At 54.8% G+C, this 22,060-nt stretch overlaps 10 protein-coding genes across 10 annotated transcripts; 5 read left to right on the top strand and 5 right to left on the bottom strand.

Moving 5' to 3' along the window:
- Positions 1-1,792: 1,792 nt before the first annotated feature.
- AB675_7421 (GTP-binding protein rho2) lies at positions 1,793-2,526 on the bottom strand (the record flags this gene model as incomplete). The annotated part of the gene is made up of 2 exons (XM_018147789.1): positions 1,793-2,363; positions 2,417-2,526. The coding sequence occupies 2 exons, from the start codon at positions 2,524-2,526 to the stop codon at positions 1,793-1,795; spliced, it is 681 nt and encodes a 226-aa protein (XP_017994293.1).
- Positions 2,527-3,903: 1,377 nt separating this feature from the next.
- On the top strand, positions 3,904-7,510 carry AB675_7422 (Stress response protein nst1; the record flags this gene model as incomplete). Its single annotated transcript, XM_018147790.1, has 3 exons — positions 3,904-5,026; positions 5,075-5,337; positions 5,381-7,510. 3 exons carry the CDS (start codon positions 3,904-3,906, stop codon positions 7,508-7,510), a joined length of 3,516 nt encoding a protein of 1,171 aa, XP_017994290.1.
- A 1,034-nt stretch (positions 7,511-8,544) lies between these two features.
- AB675_7423 (Glyoxylase B2) lies at positions 8,545-10,041 on the top strand (the record flags this gene model as incomplete). The annotated part of the gene is made up of 1 exon (XM_018147791.1): positions 8,545-10,041. One exon carries the CDS (start codon positions 8,545-8,547, stop codon positions 10,039-10,041), a length of 1,497 nt encoding a protein of 498 aa, XP_017994292.1.
- A 1,293-nt stretch (positions 10,042-11,334) lies between these two features.
- Positions 11,335-11,640, bottom strand: AB675_7424 (T-complex protein 1 subunit gamma; the record flags this gene model as incomplete). Its single annotated transcript, XM_018147792.1, has 1 exon — positions 11,335-11,640. The coding sequence occupies one exon, from the start codon at positions 11,638-11,640 to the stop codon at positions 11,335-11,337; it is 306 nt and encodes a 101-aa protein (XP_017994294.1).
- A 74-nt stretch (positions 11,641-11,714) lies between these two features.
- On the bottom strand, positions 11,715-13,072 carry AB675_7425 (T-complex protein 1 subunit gamma; the record flags this gene model as incomplete). The annotated part of the gene is made up of 2 exons (XM_018147793.1): positions 11,715-13,000; positions 13,048-13,072. 2 exons carry the CDS (start codon positions 13,070-13,072, stop codon positions 11,715-11,717), a joined length of 1,311 nt encoding a protein of 436 aa, XP_017994289.1.
- Positions 13,073-13,425: 353 nt separating this feature from the next.
- Positions 13,426-14,811, bottom strand: AB675_7426 (ATP-dependent rRNA helicase RRP3; the record flags this gene model as incomplete). Its single annotated transcript, XM_018147794.1, has 2 exons — positions 13,426-14,405; positions 14,568-14,811. 2 exons carry the CDS (start codon positions 14,809-14,811, stop codon positions 13,426-13,428), a joined length of 1,224 nt encoding a protein of 407 aa, XP_017994291.1.
- Positions 14,812-15,626: 815 nt separating this feature from the next.
- On the top strand, positions 15,627-16,456 carry AB675_7427 (uncharacterized protein; the record flags this gene model as incomplete). The annotated part of the gene is made up of 2 exons (XM_018147795.1): positions 15,627-16,265; positions 16,313-16,456. The coding sequence occupies 2 exons, from the start codon at positions 15,627-15,629 to the stop codon at positions 16,454-16,456; spliced, it is 783 nt and encodes a 260-aa protein (XP_017994286.1).
- Positions 16,457-17,013: 557 nt separating this feature from the next.
- Positions 17,014-17,898, top strand: AB675_7428 (Tricarboxylate transport protein; the record flags this gene model as incomplete). The annotated part of the gene is made up of 1 exon (XM_018147796.1): positions 17,014-17,898. The coding sequence occupies one exon, from the start codon at positions 17,014-17,016 to the stop codon at positions 17,896-17,898; it is 885 nt and encodes a 294-aa protein (XP_017994287.1).
- A 1,008-nt stretch (positions 17,899-18,906) lies between these two features.
- On the top strand, positions 18,907-20,775 carry AB675_7429 (uncharacterized protein; the record flags this gene model as incomplete). The annotated part of the gene is made up of 3 exons (XM_018147797.1): positions 18,907-19,204; positions 19,257-19,379; positions 20,114-20,775. The coding sequence occupies 3 exons, from the start codon at positions 18,907-18,909 to the stop codon at positions 20,773-20,775; spliced, it is 1,083 nt and encodes a 360-aa protein (XP_017994295.1).
- Positions 20,776-21,593: 818 nt separating this feature from the next.
- Positions 21,594-21,868, bottom strand: AB675_7430 (uncharacterized protein; the record flags this gene model as incomplete). The annotated part of the gene is made up of 1 exon (XM_018147799.1): positions 21,594-21,868. A coding segment is annotated over one exon (275 nt), but the record flags the coding sequence as incomplete, so codon positions are not given.
- Between the last annotated feature and the right edge of the window lie 192 nt (positions 21,869-22,060).

Genomic DNA, 22,060 nt, shown 5'->3' on the forward strand with positions numbered 1-22,060 from the left:
GCGGGGCAGGTGAGCGGAGGGAACGGGCAATGAGCGGTAGGCGGAACGGGCTCCTGGTTTTGGGCGAGATAATGTTTGATGGGGAGGTGATTGTACATTACGTAGCCAGAGCGTGTCTGTTAAATGCAACATGTTCGCCCAAGTGGCGTCCAGAGAGGAAGAGACTTCAAAAGAAATAGTGCACAAACCGCTGTGTCTACATCAGCTGCACCGGTGCGCTCTGAGTGAGATATGTTGTGCGAAAGCGACACCTTCAATACTGGGAGGAGTGAGAAAGGATGCATTCGTGTCTCTGTATGTTTATTCTTCTACCTCTCGGGTTCTCGGCTTCGTTCGGAGGCCATACAGTCCTGCGGCTCGTATTGGGAGAGGTATAAATACCTTGGTAAGTATGGGCTTTGCCTTCGATGTATACCAATTGCGTTTTCGCCCGAGCTACAACCTGGGTTTATGTCATGCTTGCCATGCAATGGTGCTGCCTACTGCTGCCTGGCAGGGCGAAAGGGACCTTGTACGCTGCTGCCGTCTGAAAAGCACGAAAAACGATGTGTGAGGCTGATCGTAGGTGAGAGAAGATGTGATGCTCAGTCGAAAGACACCAGGCAGCAGTGGATCTAAGACAGTGATCACCGACGAGCAGTGAATCACGACAGGCAGTGAACAGCGCCGCTGCCAGTCGCGGGCTGAGGTGAAGTGATCACGCCGGCTTGCTTCGGGTCTTCACTTTGGAGGCGAGGTATAAATAATGGTCTTGCCCTCGACGTCTTCTTCCTCTTCTTTCCACACGGCTTGTCCGCGACGTGCCGTCTACTTGCCATGCCCTCGTAGCATCTACTGCTATCTGGTTGGGCGACGTTGATCGTGGACGCTGCTGCCACAGGCGTGTGAGCACGGTAGGAGATATGTGAGGTTAATCGTAGACGAGGAAGATGGTCTGATTGATTGAGTGACACTAGGCAGCAGTCGATCTGACCGATGTCACGAGCTGTCAATACCTCCGAACTGGGTTGGTGAAGTGTTCGTTGCGGTTTGCGTCGGATCTTCACTTTGGTCACGAGGTATAAGAAGTCGTCCTGTCCTGAACACTCTCTTCTTTCTTTTCACACGACCTTCGCCGAGACTTATGCTGATGCACTTGCCACGCTATGGTAGCATCTGCTGCTACCCGGCAGGGCGAGCTTCATCGTATGCGCTGTTGCAACCGTCTTGAGGGCACACAAAAGACGTGTGAAGTTGTCCGTAGATGAGAGAAGATGGGACCTTCAGTTGAATGACACCAGCAGGCAGCAGTCGACGTGAATCGTGGCACGAGTAGTGAATACCTCTCCTCCGAGGGACAACTCAGTGAGGTAATCGTTTCGGTTTGTTTGAGTCTTCGCTTGGATCAAGAGGTATAAGTAGTCGTCTCGTCCTCGACATCTTGTTCTTCGGATTCGTTGTCACGAGGTCGTGGTCGTGGTCGTACGCGGCCACGAGACAACGAACGTGAAGCTACGCGTGCCATGCTACGGTAGCATCTGCTGCTGCCTGGCGGGGCGAGCATCCTGGATTGTCCTCTGAAGCCGCAGTCAACGGAAAGACATCCACATGAAGTCACATAACATCTTTTGTAGTTCGACCACTGTCTATGTTCGGTCCAATCTCAGTCTGGAGCGGCAGCGAATGTCCATAAATTTTTGTGACCAGGTCGTTACTCCCAAAGCTCCATTCGCTTCCGTAAAAATGAATCGATGGTTTGAAAAGGCTGAAGTCAGAAGTCCTCCCATCTTCCCTGTCACCGCTGAAGAAGTCGTCACAGAATAACGCAGCACCCACCACCAGATTTCCGATCATTGAATGTCAACAGCGCCGCTCTCGTCGCGGCCTCAAACACATCATCCACGCCCTCCCCCGTCAAACTCGAGCACTCCAGATATTTCCTCGCGCCACAACTCTGCGCCATCTCCGTCCCCTCCCTCGCCGTGACAAACTTCAAGCTCTTCTTCCGCATCTCCTCAATCGCCATTGGATCCTCCCTCAAATCCTTCTTCAGCCCGACCAAAATGATCGGCACATCCGGACATCGCTCCCTCGCCTCTTCGATCCATTTATGCCGGACGTTTTCTAAGCTGTCTGGCGAATCAACGCTGAAGCCGATGAGGATGACGTGTGATTTCGAGTATGCAAGGGGCCGGAGGCGTTCGTAGTCTTCTTGACCAGCGGTGTCCCAGAGGGCGAGCTGAACGGAGCGGCCGTCGACGCGGCAGTCGGTGACGTAGTTCTCGAAGACGGTGGGAACGTAGTGGGTGGGGAAGTAGCCGAGGGTGAAGACGGAGAGGAGGGAGGTCTTGCCGCAGGCGCCGTCGCCGATTATTACTAGTTTTCTGTGGGGAGAGTGTTAGTTGAGCGGGTAGTATGTACTTGTGGAAAGAGGGACATCAGTTGGGCGGAACAAGATGTACTTGGCGGGCCGCGCGTCGCTGTTGGGAGGGTGGAGAGGAGGGCATACCTTCGCATGACATTTTGTGGTTGTGCCTGTTGTGCCATGGTCGGCTGTGGCGTGACGCACAGCCGGCAGTGTTCGTGGGCTCAGCAGTAGTCGTTGTCGTGGTATGGATGCAGAAGATCCGAGACAACTGGGCGAGGAAAAGATGGGCCAGGCGGACCCCGGACTGTGAAGTTGACTCAAATACAGGCAAAGGCGGGGAACGGTGTTGCGTATATGAGTTGGCGGTGGACGATGGACCAGCAGTTGGTGTAACTGCGCAGGTGGTTGTAACCTGAATGGGACGGGTTCGTGCAGAGATCCGCTTGGAAAGGAACCCGGTCGGCTGCTGCTGGGATTGTGAAGCGAGCCGTTCTCGAGGGTCTTGTCACAGATTGACGAGTACGTGGATGAGCGGCGAGATGCGTGCTATATGGCGATATAAAGTGAGGTGTTCGAGTACCTGAAACTAGTCGGAAGCGTGGAAGTGTCTCAGTGGGGTGCGTCTGTCAGAAATAGCACTTTTGTCTGAGCACAAGGTGACGTCGAAGGTCAACGTGGCTGTGTACAACTACTGCGCAGCCAGCGGAATGCTGAATCACAAGTCGAATCGACAAGTCTCCAAGGTTGTAGTGGTCGATGTGGGCGGAAAGTTGAGATGGGACGATCAGAAGCTAAGGTGAAGCATGTACTTGGATGAGCTGAGCTGATCTATCACTGCGAGTTTCGGCGGATTGAAGTGGATGTTGGATAGATATGTACTTATTATTTCATGCAGTGCCTTGAGGTCCGAGTCCGAAGAAGCTGGAGCACGAAAGAGGGCATTGGGCGCTCCTCAATGGGTGTAGTGGACACGGCAGAAGGAAGCATTGGAAGTCCGCGGCAGCAGGCCTAACAGCACCCGGAAGAAGCTGCTTGAGGGGCAACCGCTGGGCAGCATGTCGGTCCTAAAGATCCCTAATCTGTGCCGTCTCTCCCTCCTGCGCCTCCCAGTTGTGGCTAGTATTGTACAGGGTAGCCTGTGCCTGCGTCGTTCAATGACTGCCGCCGCTTGCCTTCGCCCCACGAATCAACGACAGCAGGCGAGTGAAGGGCAACTGGCACCTGACTGAAGTACCACTGGCACCTACCACTTACCACCTTCCTACTGTCCCTTCACTACGCCAGCAACAGCGTCTCTACCCGCTCGCATTGACTTGCAGACGACTCCCGCTCACACATCTACCCGCTCCGCACATTCTAGAAGCCGACCCGGTTTCATCGCAGCCTCATCAAGACCGAATATTCTCCCTTGGACGTTTGTGGAAGTCCCCCACCACAAACGAAACAAGACAAAGAACACCACGGTCCTTATGTGCTCATAAGTCAGCCTTCCACCGCGCCTGTGTGCACTCAACAGTAGTGATCCTATTCTCTACGGCATCGACCGAGTGCACATCATGCCGCCCAAAGCAAAGAAGCCGCGGTCGCAACCAAATCCGGCAACAAACTCACACCTCAAAGAAGCGGCAACACGTCTGCCTCTAGGGTCTGCTACAGCAACGACGCCCTCGGATGCTCCTTCGCTGCAGTACGGGCAGAGTCAGCAGCACCAAAGCAAGCCCGACGTTGATTCCAAAGCAGGCGATACTACCGAATCTGCCGATGACCGCCCCAATGCCCCAGCTGTCAACCGCAAAAAGCAAAAGAGGCGGGACAAGGAAGCTGCCAAACGTGCCGCCTCACAACAGCTACCAAATGGCCACACACCTGCGGGACGAGGTCCTCCTAAAGGCTACTTCACTGAGGACGCCGACATCACGGGTCCTCCAAGACCGCCACCTCACGATCTTGACTCCATTGACGCTAGCGACGACTTCTTTAGTGGTGACGACGAGGACGATGCGGACTATGGATCTCACATTGCGACTCAAACGAACAGTTCGTGGCTCAATACCAGCAAGCGGAAAAAAGCAAAAGGCAGGAAGACGAGTGCGAACAATTCAAACCAGATATCCAGAACCTCAACAGCCGTGACCCGACCGCACGTCTCAACCGTCTCGAATGCCGCTCTGCGCTCCGCCCATCGCATGAGCACCGATTTGTGGAATCCCACCACTCAGAACGAGCGCGATCAGATCAAAGAATATTGGCTGCAGCTGGGCGAGGATGAGCGTCGAAATCTGGTCAGAATCGAGAAGGAGGCTGTACTGAAGAAAATGAAGGAACAGCAGAAGCATTCATGCAGCTGCTCTGTTTGTGGACGCAAGCGGACCGCCATTGAAGAGGAGCTCGAAGTTCTCTACGATGCCTACTATGAGGAGCTCGAGCAGTTCGCGAATCCTGTGCCTGGTGAAACCCTGCCGCCTCCCAATTCATATCCTACACGACCTCGGCATCAAATTCCCGGCGCCTACTCGTCTTCTGGACGCGTGCAAGAACTGGATGATGACGAAGAAGAAGAGCTGAATTCAGAGGAAGACTTTGACTCGGAGTTCGACCCTGATGATGATCTCGACTATGCTGCGCTCCCTCCAGGTCCTCGAGACTTCTTCAACTTTGGCAACTCATTGCAGGTCAAAGGTACGTCTCGAAGGGATCCTAGACTGGCTCAATACTAAGATTATACAGATGGCATTCTAACCGTAGCTGACGACCTTCTCAAAAACGAAGGACGGAACTTCATTGACATGATGGAGTCACTTGCTGAGCGGCGCATGCAACGTGAGGAAGAAATCCATTTTCCCTCGTCTGCTCTCGCTCATCAGGGTGTTCATCAAGGTCACAACCATGCCCCGTTAGATGACGAGCCCGAATACTCCGATGAAGATCCCGATGACGATTACAATAGTCAGGAGGATGATGAGTACGATGAAGATGACCCGGAGGAGATGGTTAGTTCTACACACAAACAGGAGGAATATGCTAACTGTGTAGGAGGACTCTATGACGGAGGAGCAACGTATGGAAGAGGGTCGCAGGATGTTTCAGATTTTCGCCGCTAGAATGTTTGAGCAACGAGTACTTACCGCTTGGAAAGAAAAGGTGTCAGCCGAGCGCACACAGGCTCTGATCAACGAGCTCGACAACGACAAGGAACTTGAGGCCCAGAGAGAAGCAAAGAAAGCACGTGATGCCGCGAAGAAAAAGGAGAAGAAGAAAGCGCAAAAGGCTGCCAAGGACGAGGAGAAAGCTGCCAAGCGAGCCGCAGAAGATGCTGCGAAGGAAGCAGAAGAGAAGGCCGAACAGAAGCGGCTCGAGGAACAGCGACAGCGCAAAGAGGAGCAGCGTAAGAAACGTGAAGCTGATCGAAAGGCCGCCGAGGAGCTTCGCCTGAAGCAGGAAGCTGAGAAGCTTCGTCGAGCGCAAGAACAAAAGGATCGACAAGCTGAAGCCGAGCGAAAGGCGAAAGAGGCCAAGGAGCGCGAACGGACGAAGAAGGAAGAAGCCAAGCGGAAGGAGCGAGAAGAGCGCGAGGCTAAGGAGAAGGAAGCTCGCGAACGAAAGGCCAAGGAAGCCCAGGAACGAAAGACCAGAGAAGATGCAGCTCGACGGGAGAAGGAGACTGCTGCGAGGGAGGCACGCGAAAAGGCAGGACCTCCGTCGAGCGTGAAGCCTCAACCGGTTGCTCTGCCACCAGGTCTCACGCCGCCAACCCGACCTGGACCGATGCTTCAGTCACCGAGCGTTCAAGCCGCCATTCCTGTGCCACCAGCAAAGATCCCTACCCCGGCTCGAGTCCGTCAAACATCGCAGCCCAGCCAAGCAGTCCCTTCTCACGGATCGTCGCCAAAATCTCAGCAAGGTAGCAGTACCGAACACTCAGCCTCGCCTGCAGGCACACTGCCGCAGACACCTGCGCAAGGCCAAGCCGTACGAAACCATGGCCAGCCTCCGGTGCTGCACCATCCTCAGCCTTCTGCGCCGCGATCTCCTCTGAACAATCCCAATCGCAACAATCACGCCTTCAACATGAATGGCCTGCCTGGACTCGGAGTAAGTGGCCCGCCAAATGCGCCAGGAATGATGCCAGGTATGATGCCTCTGGGACCTGCTTACGGAGGACCACAAGGGTTGCCAGTGGGGAGTCTTCCTCGGTATGGTCCGAACGGTATGCCATTCGCACAGAACTATGGCGGACCGCGACACTTCCAACCACCACAGCCAATGCACTACAACCCTCAGCAAGCGCCGCCCACAACAATGCCCAGCCAGCAGCCCGTTGCTGCCAAACCGACCCATTCCCGCCAGACATCTGGTTCCGGCATGACTGAAGCGTCGTCACATCCTGCTCCCATCGGGAGACCTGGCCCAATTGCTCGGCCTTCGAGTACCACGCCAGACAAACAATTCCGCAAGACCTCGGCCGAGAACGACGTTGAACAAATCACCGCACAGCTGGGCAGCAAGGCTTTGCTTGACGACTCAGATGAAGCACTCCCTATTCTGCACGACAACAGAGGCGGCGCGCCTTTGAAGCAAGCTCCCGGCAACGGACGAGTGCCGTTCGGGTCGCCATTTCCAGAACCCAGAGCAGAGGGGTTCGGTCATGGCTTCGGCGGCTTCGGCGCAGCAAGTCCTTGGGGTCAGTCACTTTCTCAAGCAGCACCGCGACCTACCAACACATGGTCTCAGCAGCCCTTTGGCGGCCCGTTGATGCCGGGCGCACAACTCTCGCACCGCTCGCACATGCCACGACCCGTAGCTGTGCGATTGATGCTTGTGGAAGCTTGTCGCCATCTATCGATGATGGGCGAATCACTCCATCCTGTCCAACAAGTGCTTCAACAAGTGGAGATACGAAGAGCACCCGGAGAGCCATCGGTGTCCATGGACGAGATGCTGGAAATTTGCGACACAGAGGGCAATGGTCAGAACGGGGGCGGATCGTTCGAAGTGATGGTAGACCAACACCGAGGACAGGTCATCAAGTTCACCGAAGACAATGCGCTGCCTCGTAGCAGCGTCGGTGATATTGGGAGTCCCATCCCTGGTCACTCGAACACTGCCCAGCCGTTCCCAATCGGCCAGCAGTCATCCTTCGGCCCACCAGGTCGCGGATTCTAGCAGCTGAGTATTCGGCCGATGTGGGTTCTCCAGAAGGTGCCTACTGCTACAGTGGGAAGACGTCGGAAGGTGTGAGGGCAGGGTAGCAGGTATTGTGGTTTGTCTGATGGGACGGATCACCTTTCCAGCAGCCTATCGTTGACGGGCCGGCTATCGTTGAAGCAAGTCATTCATGCAGTGTTAGTTTACACAGCATGGCTTAGTATTCGTGTAGTTCACGACCCTTCTAACGGGTAAAGAGAGCAGTTATTAGCGACCAATAGCGAATAATACTGCACCCGTTGCCATGTCGAACTCAACACTTTGTCCTCTGCGTGTGGTAGACTTGCACCTCCAGAATCTGATGTGGCGTAGATCATGACCGCTGCTTCTCGGGGAGCATGATTAAGCAGATGCAGGACGGTATCGCGCCAAAAGGATCGGAAGTCCGTAGCCATATAGACCTGCCGAATGAGAAGCCTCGATCAGCAGCGCCCACATGGCAGTCGCTCCCCGTGGAGCTTCCCGTCAACATGCAGCTGTCACATCATGTCTGTCGGAATGCTTCGCCTCGTATAGCATCACTTAGGTTTAGATTCCAAGGTTGTCCATGCGAGCAGCATGCATGCACCACGTTTACATTATTATCATGATTCTCCCCATAGAAAAAGCATATTCCGGTACCTTTACCCGTTGTCCAGGTGGCTGACCTGGAACCTGGCTATAGCGGCAGGTGTAGTATATACAACGGCTAGTGCATTTCAGCCGCAACGAAGGTTCATGTTCTTCTTCTTGTTCGAAGCTTCCAGAGGTATAACTGCATTTCTTGTCCATTCACCAGGCGTCCCAGGCACATACTACGAGAAGACAAGCCGTATGCAAATCTAAGAATACATTCCTCTTCTCGCAAAGCAGCGTTATCGTGGGGCCACACACACCCCTCTCACCAACAAGCGAGCTCTTCTCTTTCGTTGCCGGACTCGGCGATCGCCCATCCCTCTACCGGGACACGAGTCCACGGCCTTACCTTACTTTTTGGCTGTTCGGGCTCAGCAATGTCGCTCGCTTCTGTTCTTGCTTCTACACCTATCTCTACACCCCCAGCATCACCATCTAGAGAGCAGTCAAGTCCAAATCGCCCAAGGATAACTATACCGCCGTCTTCCGGAGGAGTTGTATCTGTGCTGAGCGCTGGAAGCAAGCACAGTGTTGCGAGGAAACCGTTGAGGGCTTCAAGGGAGATAGGGCGGGAACAGCAGCAGCACTCATCACCACCGTCTCTACAGGCTTTCGGACCAAGCCCTACACAGCAGGATTATCAGCAACGACAATATCAACAACGGCATCCTGATTTCGATACTCTGCACTCCCTGATCACTCCACCCTCCAACAACACCAATTTCACGACTAACAACATGACTTCATCACCGGACGACTCAGCTTCAACGCTCTACTACACGGCCACCACAATCCCCTCCCCACACTCCCAACCACTTTCGACAGTACACGCCTTCCCCTCCCGCCTCTCCGGGACGACCGTCTACATAGTGGTTGACCCCGTGACCGAGGAGGCCGCCATCATCAACCCGATCCTGGACTTGGACCCCACAACCAACGAGATCAGGACCAGGCATGCCGACCGCTTGCTGAAATTCGTGAGCGATGAGGGGCTGAGTGTGCGGTGGGTGTTGGAGACAGGGATCCATGTTGATCGGATTAGTGCTTGTCGGTATCTGCAGATTCAGTTGGAGCAGAGGAATGCTTTGGAGGGAGAGGGTGGGAAGGTGGTGGTGGGGACGGCGGAGAACTCGTTTTGTACTTGTGGCGATGATGATGATGATGAAGACCAAGCCGCATCACCAGACACGACACGCACCGCATCACGAACTTCCACGATGTCGCCGACGAAACTACCGGAAGCATTCGATCGCCTCTTTGCCGATGGCGAGCACCTCCGCTTGGGCAACATTGTGTTCCAGTGCGTCCACCTGGACGGGCATGAGGGTTGCGAGTATATCTTTGGAGACAATGTTTTCGGGAGCAACCTTCTCAAAGTCCTAGGCGGGGAGATGTCGAATGGGCAAACATCAGGCAGGGCCAGCGTGACGAACCACCCAGACCCACCGCCCGAGAAGCATCAACAACACGGAAGAGGCGATAGCACCGTTTCATCGCGGCAGAAGATCACGATTGACGAAGTGCTGAGCTCTTCTGCGACACCCAGCGAACAAACCAACGGGGATAGCAGCACTATCAATGGGGTGCCTCAGGAGCCGCCGAGGCCGAGTCCAATGCTGGCTTTTTATGCGGAGCAAGTTAATACCAGGGGTGGAAGGATACCGAAGAAGATTAACCTGCCAGCGGCGACGCAACGGCGGCTTACCCTGTCAGAAGGCGATCTGGCGGGGCTTGATCTCAACGGGAAGGGGAAGGGGAGGGAGAGTTTAGGTGGGGGCGGAGGTCAACAACAGCAGCAACAGCAGCAGGGGCACCAGCAGGGGATGGTTGCGCCGTTGAAGATTCCGCGGAAGCTAGGGGTTATTATGTGCTGATACGACCATGGCTCGAATCCTCTCAAATGGACGAAATAGCCGGCTGGCACCGAGGCGTCCATCCGCACAACGACAAACGTATGTCTTGGCTGGAAAGAGCGTGTCGATCTCTGTCGCGAATGGGATCATCATGCCCGCCTCCAGCGCCGCGCGAAATCGTGGCGGGTAACATGGAAAAGGATAACGCCAGCCAGCCAAGCAATTCGTACTGCCCTTTCTCAAGCAGCTTGCTATCCGTGCCGATCACCGCGTCTCAAACACCTCAATCGAAACGCTACCCTATCAAGAAGTGGGAGACGGTGTTTCGCTTCGACATGCTGAGGAGGCAGAGAGTCTTGTACGCAACCACCAACACCAGCAGCAGCGGCGGTATAGGCAGCAGCAACTTGACAAAGGATCACTTTGCACCTTCACCAGCTACTTCGAACTCGGTCACGGAAGAAGACATACGTGGTGGGAGATCGATTGTCTCTATCACGACTTCTCCCTGGTCATAAAGATCCGCAACACCAGATCACAATACCCTCTCTTTTCCGTCACCGACGCTCGCTCTTGCTCTCGCTCCACCTTCAACGTTCGCCCGCGGCATGACAACGCCAGAGTTCGGTTCGTTCATGCTTCCCTGCTCCCTTCGGCCCCTTCTTGCTCGCTCGCCCTTTGCTGCTCGCGCACCCTCTCCTGCTCGCGCACCCTTCCCTGCTCGCGCACACTCCCTTACTTGCCTGCGGCGCTGCCTTCGAGCCTAATGCTCCGCACGCTCGCCTTTGCCCTGAGCCACACCACACGGTGTGAAGGCGGCGGGCCCTTCGGGCCCGCCACCTCCCCACCACCTCCCCCACCCGCCGTCCCCTTAATCATGTTCCCCGAGTTGTTGCAGTGGTAATGATGTGTGCCATACCCGTCCTCAAACTCCAAATCCCTGGCCAATATGTTTCGACGTTCCTGAAGGCGGGGAACAGGGCTCTCTCTGGTTCGAGACCGACACAGTTCACGGCCGCTCGTGCGTGAGGGCATGGCCAGTTTGCTCCAAAGATGATTCTGTATCATGTTGCCCGGAATGAGATTACGATGTAGATGTGTGATGAGTAGGCAGGCTGGTCAACAAATGGATGTCGGTAGAGCCAAACAGACCCTACAGAGGGAGAGTTCTGAGATCGTGAATTGCTTTTCTTCTCAGTTTGGGTATCAATCTACTACCTCATATCTGCCTCACTGTTGCCAGGGGCTTCTTTCGTTTGTCGCAAGGTCCAGCTGGATACACATACACACGTCTATCGGCTCTTGCGCTTCCGCTCAGTCATCCCCACCACCTCCACCAGCACCCATATTCCCACCACCCTGCTGCGCGCTCTTCGCCCCACAGATCTCATCCACCCGCAACAGCAGACACGCGCTCTCCACCGCCGTCTTGATACTCTGCATTTTCACCGCTGTCGGCTCCCAAATCCCGCCTTCCTTCTTCTCGTCGATTATTGAGCCGGTATCGCAGTCCACACCCCAGCTATGCTGCTTCTCAGCGTGTTTTGAGCGGAGTTGTGTTAGGATGCGGATCGGACTACCACCGCAGTTCTCGATCAAGGTACGCGGGATCACCTCCATCGCATCCGCGACGGCTTTGTATGGCCATTGTTGGACTCCTTCGATGGATTTTGCTTTTTGCGCGAGTCGGACTGCTACGGCCATCTCAGTGCGCCGCCGCCGGGCGAGACGGCGGGCTCGAACATGACGTTGCGGGCGACGGCCATGGCGTCGTGGAGGTTGCGCTCGATCTCGTTGAGGATGTCCTTTGAGGGACCCCGGAGGAGGATGGTGCAGGCTTTCGGGTTCTTGCATTTTGTCAGGAAAGTAAAGTACTCGTCGCCGATCTTGGAAATTTCGAAGAGGCCGCACTGTGTTCCTACATCGGAGGCGACGAGGTCGTCGACGCGGTTGACCACCGTAGCGCCGACGGCGCGAGCGATGCGGTTGTTGTCTGTCTTGCGGACGCGGCGGATGGCGGTGACGCCCGCTTTGACGAAGTGGTGCTGTGCGAGGTCTGAGACGCCCTTTTCGGTGATGACTAGATCGGGCTTGTGGGCGAGGATTGCGTCGCACATTTTCTTGACTTGTTCTTCTTCGATCTGGAGGATGCGCTCCCAGGACTCTTCGTTTGTGATTTCGATGTTGGTTTGGGACTCGCCTTTTTTGTACTCGAGGGAGCAGTCGAGGAGGATGATGCGCGGGTTGGTGATTTTGCGGCGCATGGAGGCGTGGGTTATGTCTTTGTTCAGCATGACGCCGTCGAGGACGCGGCAGTCTTCGATCTCGCCGCCGGGAATCTTTTCGATGCGGGCGTAGCGTTTTAGGTCGATTTCTTGGGGTTTCTTGGGGGTTGTGCCGTTGGTTGTGGGCGTGGAGGAGGATGTGGTGGCGTTTGAGAAGAATGAGGCGTCTTGAGCGACGATGCGGACGGCGTTGAGGGCGAGCGAGCACATAAGGTCGGCGTTGCGGGAGATGGTCTTGGTGCCGATGCAGGAGTTGATGAGGGCGATCATCTGGCGGTCGTTGGAGATGTCGACCGGTAATGAGATCTCTTCGACGATGGCGAGGGCGTCTGCTAGGGCCTTCTTGTATGCTTGTATTATCACCACGGGATGTATCCGTCTTTCGAGTTGTGGGAGGGCTTGTGCTAGCATTTCACCGGCGAGGATGATGACTGTGGTCGTGCCATCGCCGACTTCTTCGTCTTGCGTTCTGCTGAGTTCGATCATGCTCTTTGCCGCTGGGTGTGCTACCTCAATCTCTCGTAGGATGGCGTGTCCGTCGTTGGTGAGGACGATGCCGCCCATGGGGTCGAGCAGCATCTTCAGCATGGCTTTGGGGCCGAGACATGATCGTATTATGTCGGCCACCGTCTTTGCGGCTGTGATGTTGGATATTTGGGCTTGTTTGCCAATTTGACGCTCACCGGCGCCCGTGTCTGTCCAGTGTCAGTCTGGATCCCGCTAGGGAATACTGTGGACGTACTCATTACAATGACCGGAGCCTGCATTTTCGCGGTCTGCGGGCGAAAGCCGCGATTTGGCTGCTGTCAAAGATTTCAGACGCGTGAAGAGCTCTGACAATGGAAATCGAGATCACCGCTGCGGAAAGGAGCGAAGGCCAGTTGAGTTGTTGACGCTTGGAAATTCGATATCAAAGTGCAAAAGAATCTTGTAGACCCCCGCAGTCCGATGCCAAGCCTTTCTTTGAGCGGCCTCTGCGGCGAAATCTATCACGACTCGATAAAGCGGATGCCTACAATCTATCTGAATTGAGCGTCACTCACGTGCCACCAAGCAGCATTCTGGAGTCTTAGAATGTGGCTCCATTGTTATCAAGGCTTATACACACGGCTTGTTGAGATCACGACCCGTCAGCGTTTCGATCCATATCATCGCGACCCTTCCTTGGCCTCTTGTGATTTCGCAGAGTGGCACCCTTCTTGCCACGATTCTCCTGCAGTTCCTTCATCTCCATGGCGGCAGCTCGAGCCGCCTCTTCGACCCGCTCAGAATACACCATGACCTCCTCTCGAACAGTCTCGTACTCCTCCAGCTTCTTGCCTAGCGCATTCTCGATACGCAGCCATATCTCGACATCATACTGCGTGACCAGGGACAAGGCGTGGCCACTTTTGCCAGCTCGAGCCGTCCGTCCCACTCGATGAATGTATGTCTTGCTGTCGTGCGGCAGGTCGAAATTCACTACCAGATCAACAGCCGGTATGTCAAGGCCACGCGCTGCAACATCTGTAGCCACCAGTAGACTTTTGGACTTGGCTCTGAATGAGTTCAGAGCAGCAAGCCGCGCTTGTTGGGATAGTTGACCATGTATCGGCACTGTCGAGAACCCCAGCTTCTTCAGTATGATGGACAGACGTTGTGCCTCGTTGACCGTTCGTGTAAAGATGATGCCTGTCTGTCCGGCCTTTTCATTGAGGACGTGGATTAAGTAAGTCAACTTGTGCTTCAGAGGAATGAACAGAAACTTCTGTATCAGGGACGACACGGTCTGGTACTTGTCTTGAGACACTGAGACTCTTGCTGGATTTTGCAGCGATGCTCTCTGTAGCGACTCGACCTTGCTTGACATTGTCGCTGAGAAGAGGTATGTTCGTCGGCCATCGCGAGGGAGGACTCGTAGGATCTTGTCGAGGATCGGACCAAAATCAAGGTCCAGTAGTCTGTCGGCTTCGTCCATGACTAGGTATTTCAGCTGCCTCAACGAAAAACCCTTTGTGTTCTCTAGGTGGTCCAGCAACCGTCCCGGCGTCGCAACAACCACATGCGGCATCTTCCCAAGCGCTATGGCTTGTGGTATCATATCCATGCCTCCCACGAGGACTGCACATCGTACCGAAATGAGTGAGCCAAGTGCTTGGACGGTCTGCGAGATCTGATAGGCAAGTTCTCGAGTTGGCGCAAGGATGAGCGAGTGCAACTTCTGCGGTTTGGCCATCAATGCTTGCAGGATTGGGAGGACGAATGCAGCAGTCTTGCCACTACCAGTCTCCGCAAGGCCGATCAGGTCGCGACCTTCGAGAGCGAGTGGTATTGACTGGGACTGAATCGGTGTGGGTGCTTTGTAGCCCAGGTTATCGCAGGCTTCGCATAACGACTCGATAATTCCGAGTTCTTTGAAAGATTGTGCTTCTGCTGGTGCATCGTTCTCTGCAGGTTGGTCTGAGGTGGCTGACGCGGAATCAGATTCGCTGTCGTGCGACAGCTTTCGCTTCTTGTACGGTGGCATCGTAACTTTTGTGGTCAGAGCGCCGCGCTGTGTACCAAGATTGGTGAATGAAATTGTCAGCCAGGAATTTGCGCTGTTGAGCGTCCATCTGCGGGGAGTGTCGTCTGCGTCGATCAGCAGAAAAAGATTTGGCTGAGGCCCTCCGCACCAAGTTGCGCCTTATCGATTGTCTCGCCGAGCTATGCCAGCCTTGGTATAGTGCCTGTCACCTGTGCTTGAAGTCACCCAAACCGCTTATGAACCTCTTCCCATCACGGACAACACGCTTCGTATCTTTCAATGAAACCATCGTGCTGCTAGATCCGTCCTTTAGCCCGGTGTCGCGTCAAGATGCGTCCACGCCATCGACATGCTGCCAATGGCGACGAGGTCTCTGACCGCGTGGGTCTTCGGCGAGGACTCGAAGTAGTCCTGACTTGTTGCATGAGAAGTTGTTGATGAGCGCTGGCATGATGAGCGATGCCCACTGGAGTGATCTCAGGATGAAGTGCGCAGGTATTGTGCGTAGGGCACGACGCACGAGGAGACTCCAAGCAGTTGACTGCGAGTAGACCATGAGTCTCGTCATTGCATGCACTTGACAAAGGGCGACAATGACTTCAATGTGATCTTGCTTCACTTACAACAGGGACCTCTCCCATCATCTCGGCGTAGCTATTCCTCTGATCTCAGCAATTACCACCAGATTGTCTACTACATGGGCATGTCACATGTTGAGACTCTCGAAACTTCTTGCTATCACGATCGCAACTTCCACCACATTCATGGCTGGCAGACAACATTTGTTTACCGTCCGCAGCGACTTCCCACCCACCATGGACGCCGCAAAGCTATCGTCAGCGCTTTATCAGCGAGCCGTCAACAAATGCCGACGTCAACACAAGTTCTTCTTCCTCTCCCTACCACTACCCATCCGAAAGCTCGTCTACACTGCGCTCTGGCTCGGCAATACAGTGCAAGTCGCGACTTGGCTGAAGTCGCACGGCGAAGACTTCGCCGACCGCGAGACATGTCAGCTGCTACTTACCTGTCGACAAATCAACAAGGAAGCGAAGCCGTTCTACTACTATTTCAGTCGCTGGAAGTTCGTCAGCATCTCAACTCTCAATCACTTCACATGGCCCACCGCGCGCTGGCCGCCGTGGTCGCACATCACCAAAGTCTCTCTCACCAAGGTCAACATACTCGAGGAGTTTTCGAAACATCTCAGCAAGTTCAGGAACCTACAGCTGCTCACACTCGACATGCCGGACGAGTTCAGAGTCAGGACACCACGACGAGCCCGCGACGAGGGCGAATGCCGAGCCTTCGTACGCTCGCTGTTGACACGTCGATTCTACCGCAATAACTTCCACGAACATCTTTACATTCAGCGCAATTGGGATGTGCACCTTGTGATTCATGTCACCTATGATACCATTGATCTCGAGACAATTCATCCCAAAAATTCAGAGGTATGTCCAGAATCTTCAGCCGCTAGTTCGAATACTAATTTCATCAGGTTGTACTCGTTGATATTGACAATCACAATGTGGTTTACAACTGGTACAGAATGCCGCCCCCAGAGAAGCAGTACGTGGCTGTGATGCCGTCTTCAGGCGACAGCGATGTCGATTGCACAATCATTTCCGATGACGAGGCATAACGAGTCGACCGCCATCACCTATCGAAGAAGTCTGGGCGGGCTGGAAGATCCTGCAAATGGCTACACTCGACCTGAGGCAACGTGCGTCAAGGCAGATTGGAGTAGTTGCCGCCCATTCGAGGCCGGCCTTGAGATGTCTTGCGCATACTGAGTGGTGTTTCCATCATCGCATCTGCTGACTCGAGGAGACAGGGCGCCGGCTGCTCACTGGTATGTCTCCAGAGTGCGCCACGAAGCGTGCCTACCGATGGACGTTCCGATCTGCAAGACTTGCAAAGCGCAAGGCGTGGGAAGAATAGGGGCAGGCTCGGAGAGAGCTCCGAAATTGGCCGAGGTCCAGATCATGATCAACTAACTTCACGAATCTTTCCTCGAGCTTCAATGCTTTCCTTGCCATAGAATGCCATAACGATTCAATTTGATTGCAAGCAGTACTCGTTTCTTTTTTTCTTGGTTCGTATGCGCTCCCACTGCATTTGCTAGGCGTTCCTTTGGATACGTAGAATTTTGCCACCAACAATTCGCTTCCTACAAACTCACCCCGCGCCTGGGCAACAATGGTCTCCTCCGAAACAGACGCCAGAAAATCACCACTAGTCTCCCTGATAGCAGGCGGCCTCGCCGGCGGCGTAGAGTGCTCAGTAACGTACCCCTTCGAGTTCGCCAAAACCCGCGTCCAGCTGCACTCCTCGGACGTATCCCGGAACCCCTTCTCAGTCATCAAACGCGTCATCGAGCGCGAAGGCGTTCGGTCCCTCTACAAAGGCTGCACGACACTAATCGCCGGCTCCGTCGCGAAAGACGCCATTCGCTTCATCTCCTTCGACACCATCAAGGACCAGTTCAAGGATCCGGAGACCGGGACGTTGTCGCCATTGAGGAATCTAGCTGCGGGGATCACGTCGGGAGTAGTTTCGAGCACGTTTGCGGTCACGCCGACAGAGAGGATCAAGACTGCCCTGATCGACGACGCGCGCAATGAGAAACGATTCCGCAACCCCTGGCACTGCACCAAGACTTTGATCGCCGAGCATGGGTTAGGGGCGGTTTATAGGGGCTATGTGGCGACGACGATGAAGCAGGCCACCACCACCGCCGTACGTCTGGGCACCTACAACATCCTCAAGGATTTTGAGAAAGTCAGAGGGATACCGCAGACCACTGCCATCACTTTCGCGAATGGAGCGGTGGCGGGTGTGACGGTTGTGGCGCTTACGCAGCCGTTTGATTGTTTGAAGACGCGCGCGCAGAGTGTTAGGGGTGCGGGTGTTGTTGAGGCGTTTCAGAGTATTTGGGCGGAAGCGGGAGTTAGGGGGCTTTGGCGAGGGAGTACGATGCGGCTGGGGCGGACGGTGCTGGCCGGTGGGATTCTGTTTACGAGTTATGAGGCTATTGCGGAGGTTATTACGCCTTTGTTGGGAAAGTCGACTGCGGCGGCTTGAAGAATAGATGCGACTGCCCTGGATACTGCAGCAGCCAAAACGAGCGTCATCGGCGCAACATTCTCGGGAACGACACTGGCAGGCGTCGACAATCGACATGCTCGCTGTGAGGCTAGGAAGGCACGACCCACGCAATCCTATCAGCTTCGTTCAGGCAACACAGGCCACACCTCGCACATCTTAAATCACAGCCTGCATACTTGAGGCTGTTTGCCTGACATCGAGGACTACCGCGGCGCCGGCCAGCGACAGCACGTCTTGCGCGACACCTCCAATGCAAGTTCAAGACCGGCTCAGATTCATTGCTATACGTCTCCGTCGCCCCCCTTCAAGCGCAGATGGTGCCACATGCAAGGATGCTGTGCAGGCGCTGGCATCGTTGGAACAGGCCGAGGATGTTCTCCCACAGAACTGCATTTGACACGCCGCCTAAAGCATATCATGGGCCACGGTAGCCTCGCGCTGGACGCATCAGCTCAGCTTTCCAGGTTCCGCACAACTTAGATCCCGCTTTGTGGTTCCGAAGCTCTTGGCGGCCACTATGTGGAAGCGCACTTGTCTGCTCACCACGTCGGTCGAATCCATGGAATCTAGCGATCTCGTGGATTTGCCTCTACAGCCGTGTTGGCTTCGAAGTCGCCGACGGAGCTGCCATGAGGTAGTGATACTTCATTTGCGCATCCATCAACACCCATTTTGCCGTTGGATTTCGATTACTCGTCCTCGACGCTCAGCGGCCTTTGCAGATCAAAACTTCCTCTGGGGCTGATGCAATATTCGCTTATTTGACTCTGGTCCGTGGAGACTACTACTGTCAAAGTACACAGGCCCAAGTTGAGTTCGATGAACTGGCTAATAAGAGCCATTACCTCTCAGCTGGTGGTAATGCCCAGCGTCTACGCACCGCACACAAGCCTTCATCATTGAGTATCTGCACAATTCTTCTCGAGAGCTGACTTCTCTTCTTCATTGCACTCAAACAGCGACCGAAAGGTCCTCTTCAGCAATATGGGCGCGACATTCAGCAAGGAGCTGGACAGGGGCCAACTCGACGAGATAGACGACAGGGTCAAGCAAGTAGGCGTTCTTGTCGCCGAGCGTGCTGTCGGCGCCCCCGACTCAAAAGATGTCCTGTATAGCATCAGATGGGTTGGAGAGCCCAATATGCGCGCGGGCATAGGGGAAGAGAAGAAATATCCCATCGCGGTCTATTTCGGCGAGGTCAACGTCACACCCGAAAATTATAATGCCGGCCTGGTCGGGGATGCTTTCGTGCCGCAACTGGAGATGTACGACCAGTTTGGCCGTAAGTACTTTCCGCCTTTCCCATGAGTCGGTGACTTGCTGACATACGACAGAGCCAATGACTGACCGATCGGAAACGCCTAAGAAGCCGGCCACGCCGGGTGGCATTTGGAGGTCTAAGTTAAAATCTAAATGGAAGAAAAAGTCGTATCCTACATATCTCACTGTGCGGATTGGTATGCTCGCTGCCCTCCTCCACCCCTCCCTACGCCGTTTGAGTCCAACTAAGAGCCTCCGCAGACGTAGGAAAGAAGCACTGGAAGGACAAGCACCCAGTATGCATATCAGCCATCAACGTAATGGACCACAGCGGCCTCGAAGTCACCATCTCAGGAGACGCGTTGCACAAGGCTTGCAAGTGGCCAGGATATGCATCGCCCTCTGTGCATAAGATTTACGGCCAAGATGTCAAATCCGACTGCATCTGGTTGGACCCGGTCGCCCGAAACGATCCCATCACCAAAGCTGTGTTCCCCATGCAGATGACCTTCCACCTGCCGAGCTTCCTGGCACTGCTTCGGCAGGGGTCTACACCCAAGATATGGATATGTTGTGCAAGGTGCCGCCGCTCGCCTGGCCGTGGATCAACATGGAGGGGAGCCTGGGAAATGATCGATTTCCGATATTCTCGCCACCGCTCCGTAAGTCGCCCACTCCTGTCATTGGCAAGCTTTGTACCGGCGTGTGGTTTTCACGTCAAGTGCTGCAGGAGCGTTCGGTCTTTGGACCAAAGAGCAAGTCGGCCTCCGACTGTGTATTTCCGATATCAAACCCTCTTGTCTCTCTCTACATAATGCAGACATCCCTCTATTCCGAACAGCAGCCCCTCCTCGGCCTCGCAAACCCCCTCCCTTGGGAACACCATATCGTCTCATCATAAGACCCAAAAGCTAACATCAACCTCCCCTAGTCCTCCCCACCGACTTCGACGACGCCAAATCAATGAACGACGCCAAATACCCAGCAGGCATACCCGTCCAAAACCAACTCTACCGAGGCGACATCGTCAAAAACCAGAAATTCTGGTTCGTCACCACATGGAACGAAAAGGAGAAGAAACGCAAGCTTACACCCTTGGGCAACGTCATGCCGGAGTTGAAGAATGGAGGTGATCTAAAGGCCAAGCGGGAGGATGGTGGAGAGGGAGAATATCTGCCGTTCAACAACACCAACACCAACCAGTATGGGTTTGATTATGGGAGGATGTCGAGTATGTTTCGGGGGCTGTATTCGATCACGAATAGTACTGAGCCGGAGGATACGGCGGAGTTCAAGTGTGCGCAGCGGAATTTTGTGGGGCCGGATTGGTATAATGAGTGGGAGGGGCGGTATTGTGATTTGGAGTCGAGGAGGGTGTTTCCGACGTGTGGGGGTGAGGAGCAGGGGATGTGTTGGGATCCGATGGCGACGGAGATTCGGGGGGCGAGGGAGGTGATGGAGCCGGTTGCGGATTGGAGTGGGTTGGTGGCGAAGAGGGATGGGTTGACGACGTTGGTTGGGGTGGCGGCGACGAAGTCGGTGTCAGCTGCGGCGCCGTTCAAGACGCTGTCGGCTGTGTATGGGTACTTCTAGACCATCGGCACCAAAGGCATTGTCGGAATCCTCATGATTGATACCATCACACGGAATTTGGCGCGGAGCTGGGGAATCTACACAGTCCTCGGTCTGGGACTTGTAGCGGAACATGACAGCCTGAAGGAGACGGAACGCATCCGACAACTAGCTATGTTTGTCGGCCCCAAATACAGTCTACGCCTCTTACCCACCTTACCGCTGTGCCGATCAGCCTGTCCCCTTCGGCGGAGCGAGCCCTCTTCGAGCAGACAATAGAGGAATTGCCACGGGTTGCAATACACAAGAACGAGATGCGAGACGCCCATATACCCGAGTTGTTTCATTTCACTTTTCAGATTCTTCTTTAGAAGATATGCAGGGCAGGAAAAGTAATGTTCGTTGACACGAGGCACCGATGAGGACCAGATGACTTCCAATCAGCCTGCCGATGTCCCTCCATCAAAGCGCCACTTATGACGCCACGGGAAAGCTCGCCCTGCCTGGTAGCTTGGAGTGCTATCGAGACATGGCAATGTTTTTGGGGCGAGCTGCTCGCATGATGAAGAAGAGAGCACGGTGTCGAGGACGCAGCAGATACTTATAGCACTTCCACTGACGAAACATCCGAGGCGAGCCGAAATGATCACTTCACTACCGGTCTAAATGGCAGTCACTGTTCTTTGCATGACTCAATCTGCGCTGCTGCCTAATGTCATTGAATTGCATGATCCATGAGTAATTTGCTCTAGTCTCGTGTGAGTCTCAGGATTCCTCCAATGTGTATCTAGCTCATCCTTCACGCTCTTTTCCTTGGGTGCCCATCTAGAAGCCTCGGATCACATCCCCACACACTTCTCCCCTGAATCAACCGTCGTCCCCGCCGCCATCCGCGTAATATCCTGCGTCGCTTCCCACAGCAACTCCCCCGTCAGCGCGCTGCACTCTGCATAGCGATCCACCCTCATCTCTCGCGCACACTGCAGGCCTTCTTCCGGCATGATGCATTCGTACTCCCATTCCTCCTCCTTCCCTCCTTCGCCTGTTGGTTCGAGGAAGGAGATTCCCTTGTGCCGTGGCGCACTGGAGCTGGGGTTGACGAGTTGTTTGCGGGCTGTGCGGAGGTCGCGCTGCAGGCCGAGAAGGAGGATGGGGATGGAGGAGGTCGGGTAGTGCAGGTGGTATTGGGGGAGCCAGTAGTGGCGGATGTTGAAGAGGGAGAGGCGGGAGGCGATGGAGAAGGTTAGGATTAGGAGGTTGGGGAGATCACGACGGCGTCGTCAAGAGGTGCTGCATGGCGTGCGTG

The sequence above is a fragment of the Cyphellophora attinorum genome (genome assembly GCF_001299255.1).
Source record: "Cyphellophora attinorum strain CBS 131958 chromosome Unknown Contig66, whole genome shotgun sequence".
Taxonomy (NCBI): Eukaryota; Fungi; Ascomycota; class Eurotiomycetes; order Chaetothyriales; family Cyphellophoraceae; genus Cyphellophora; species Cyphellophora attinorum.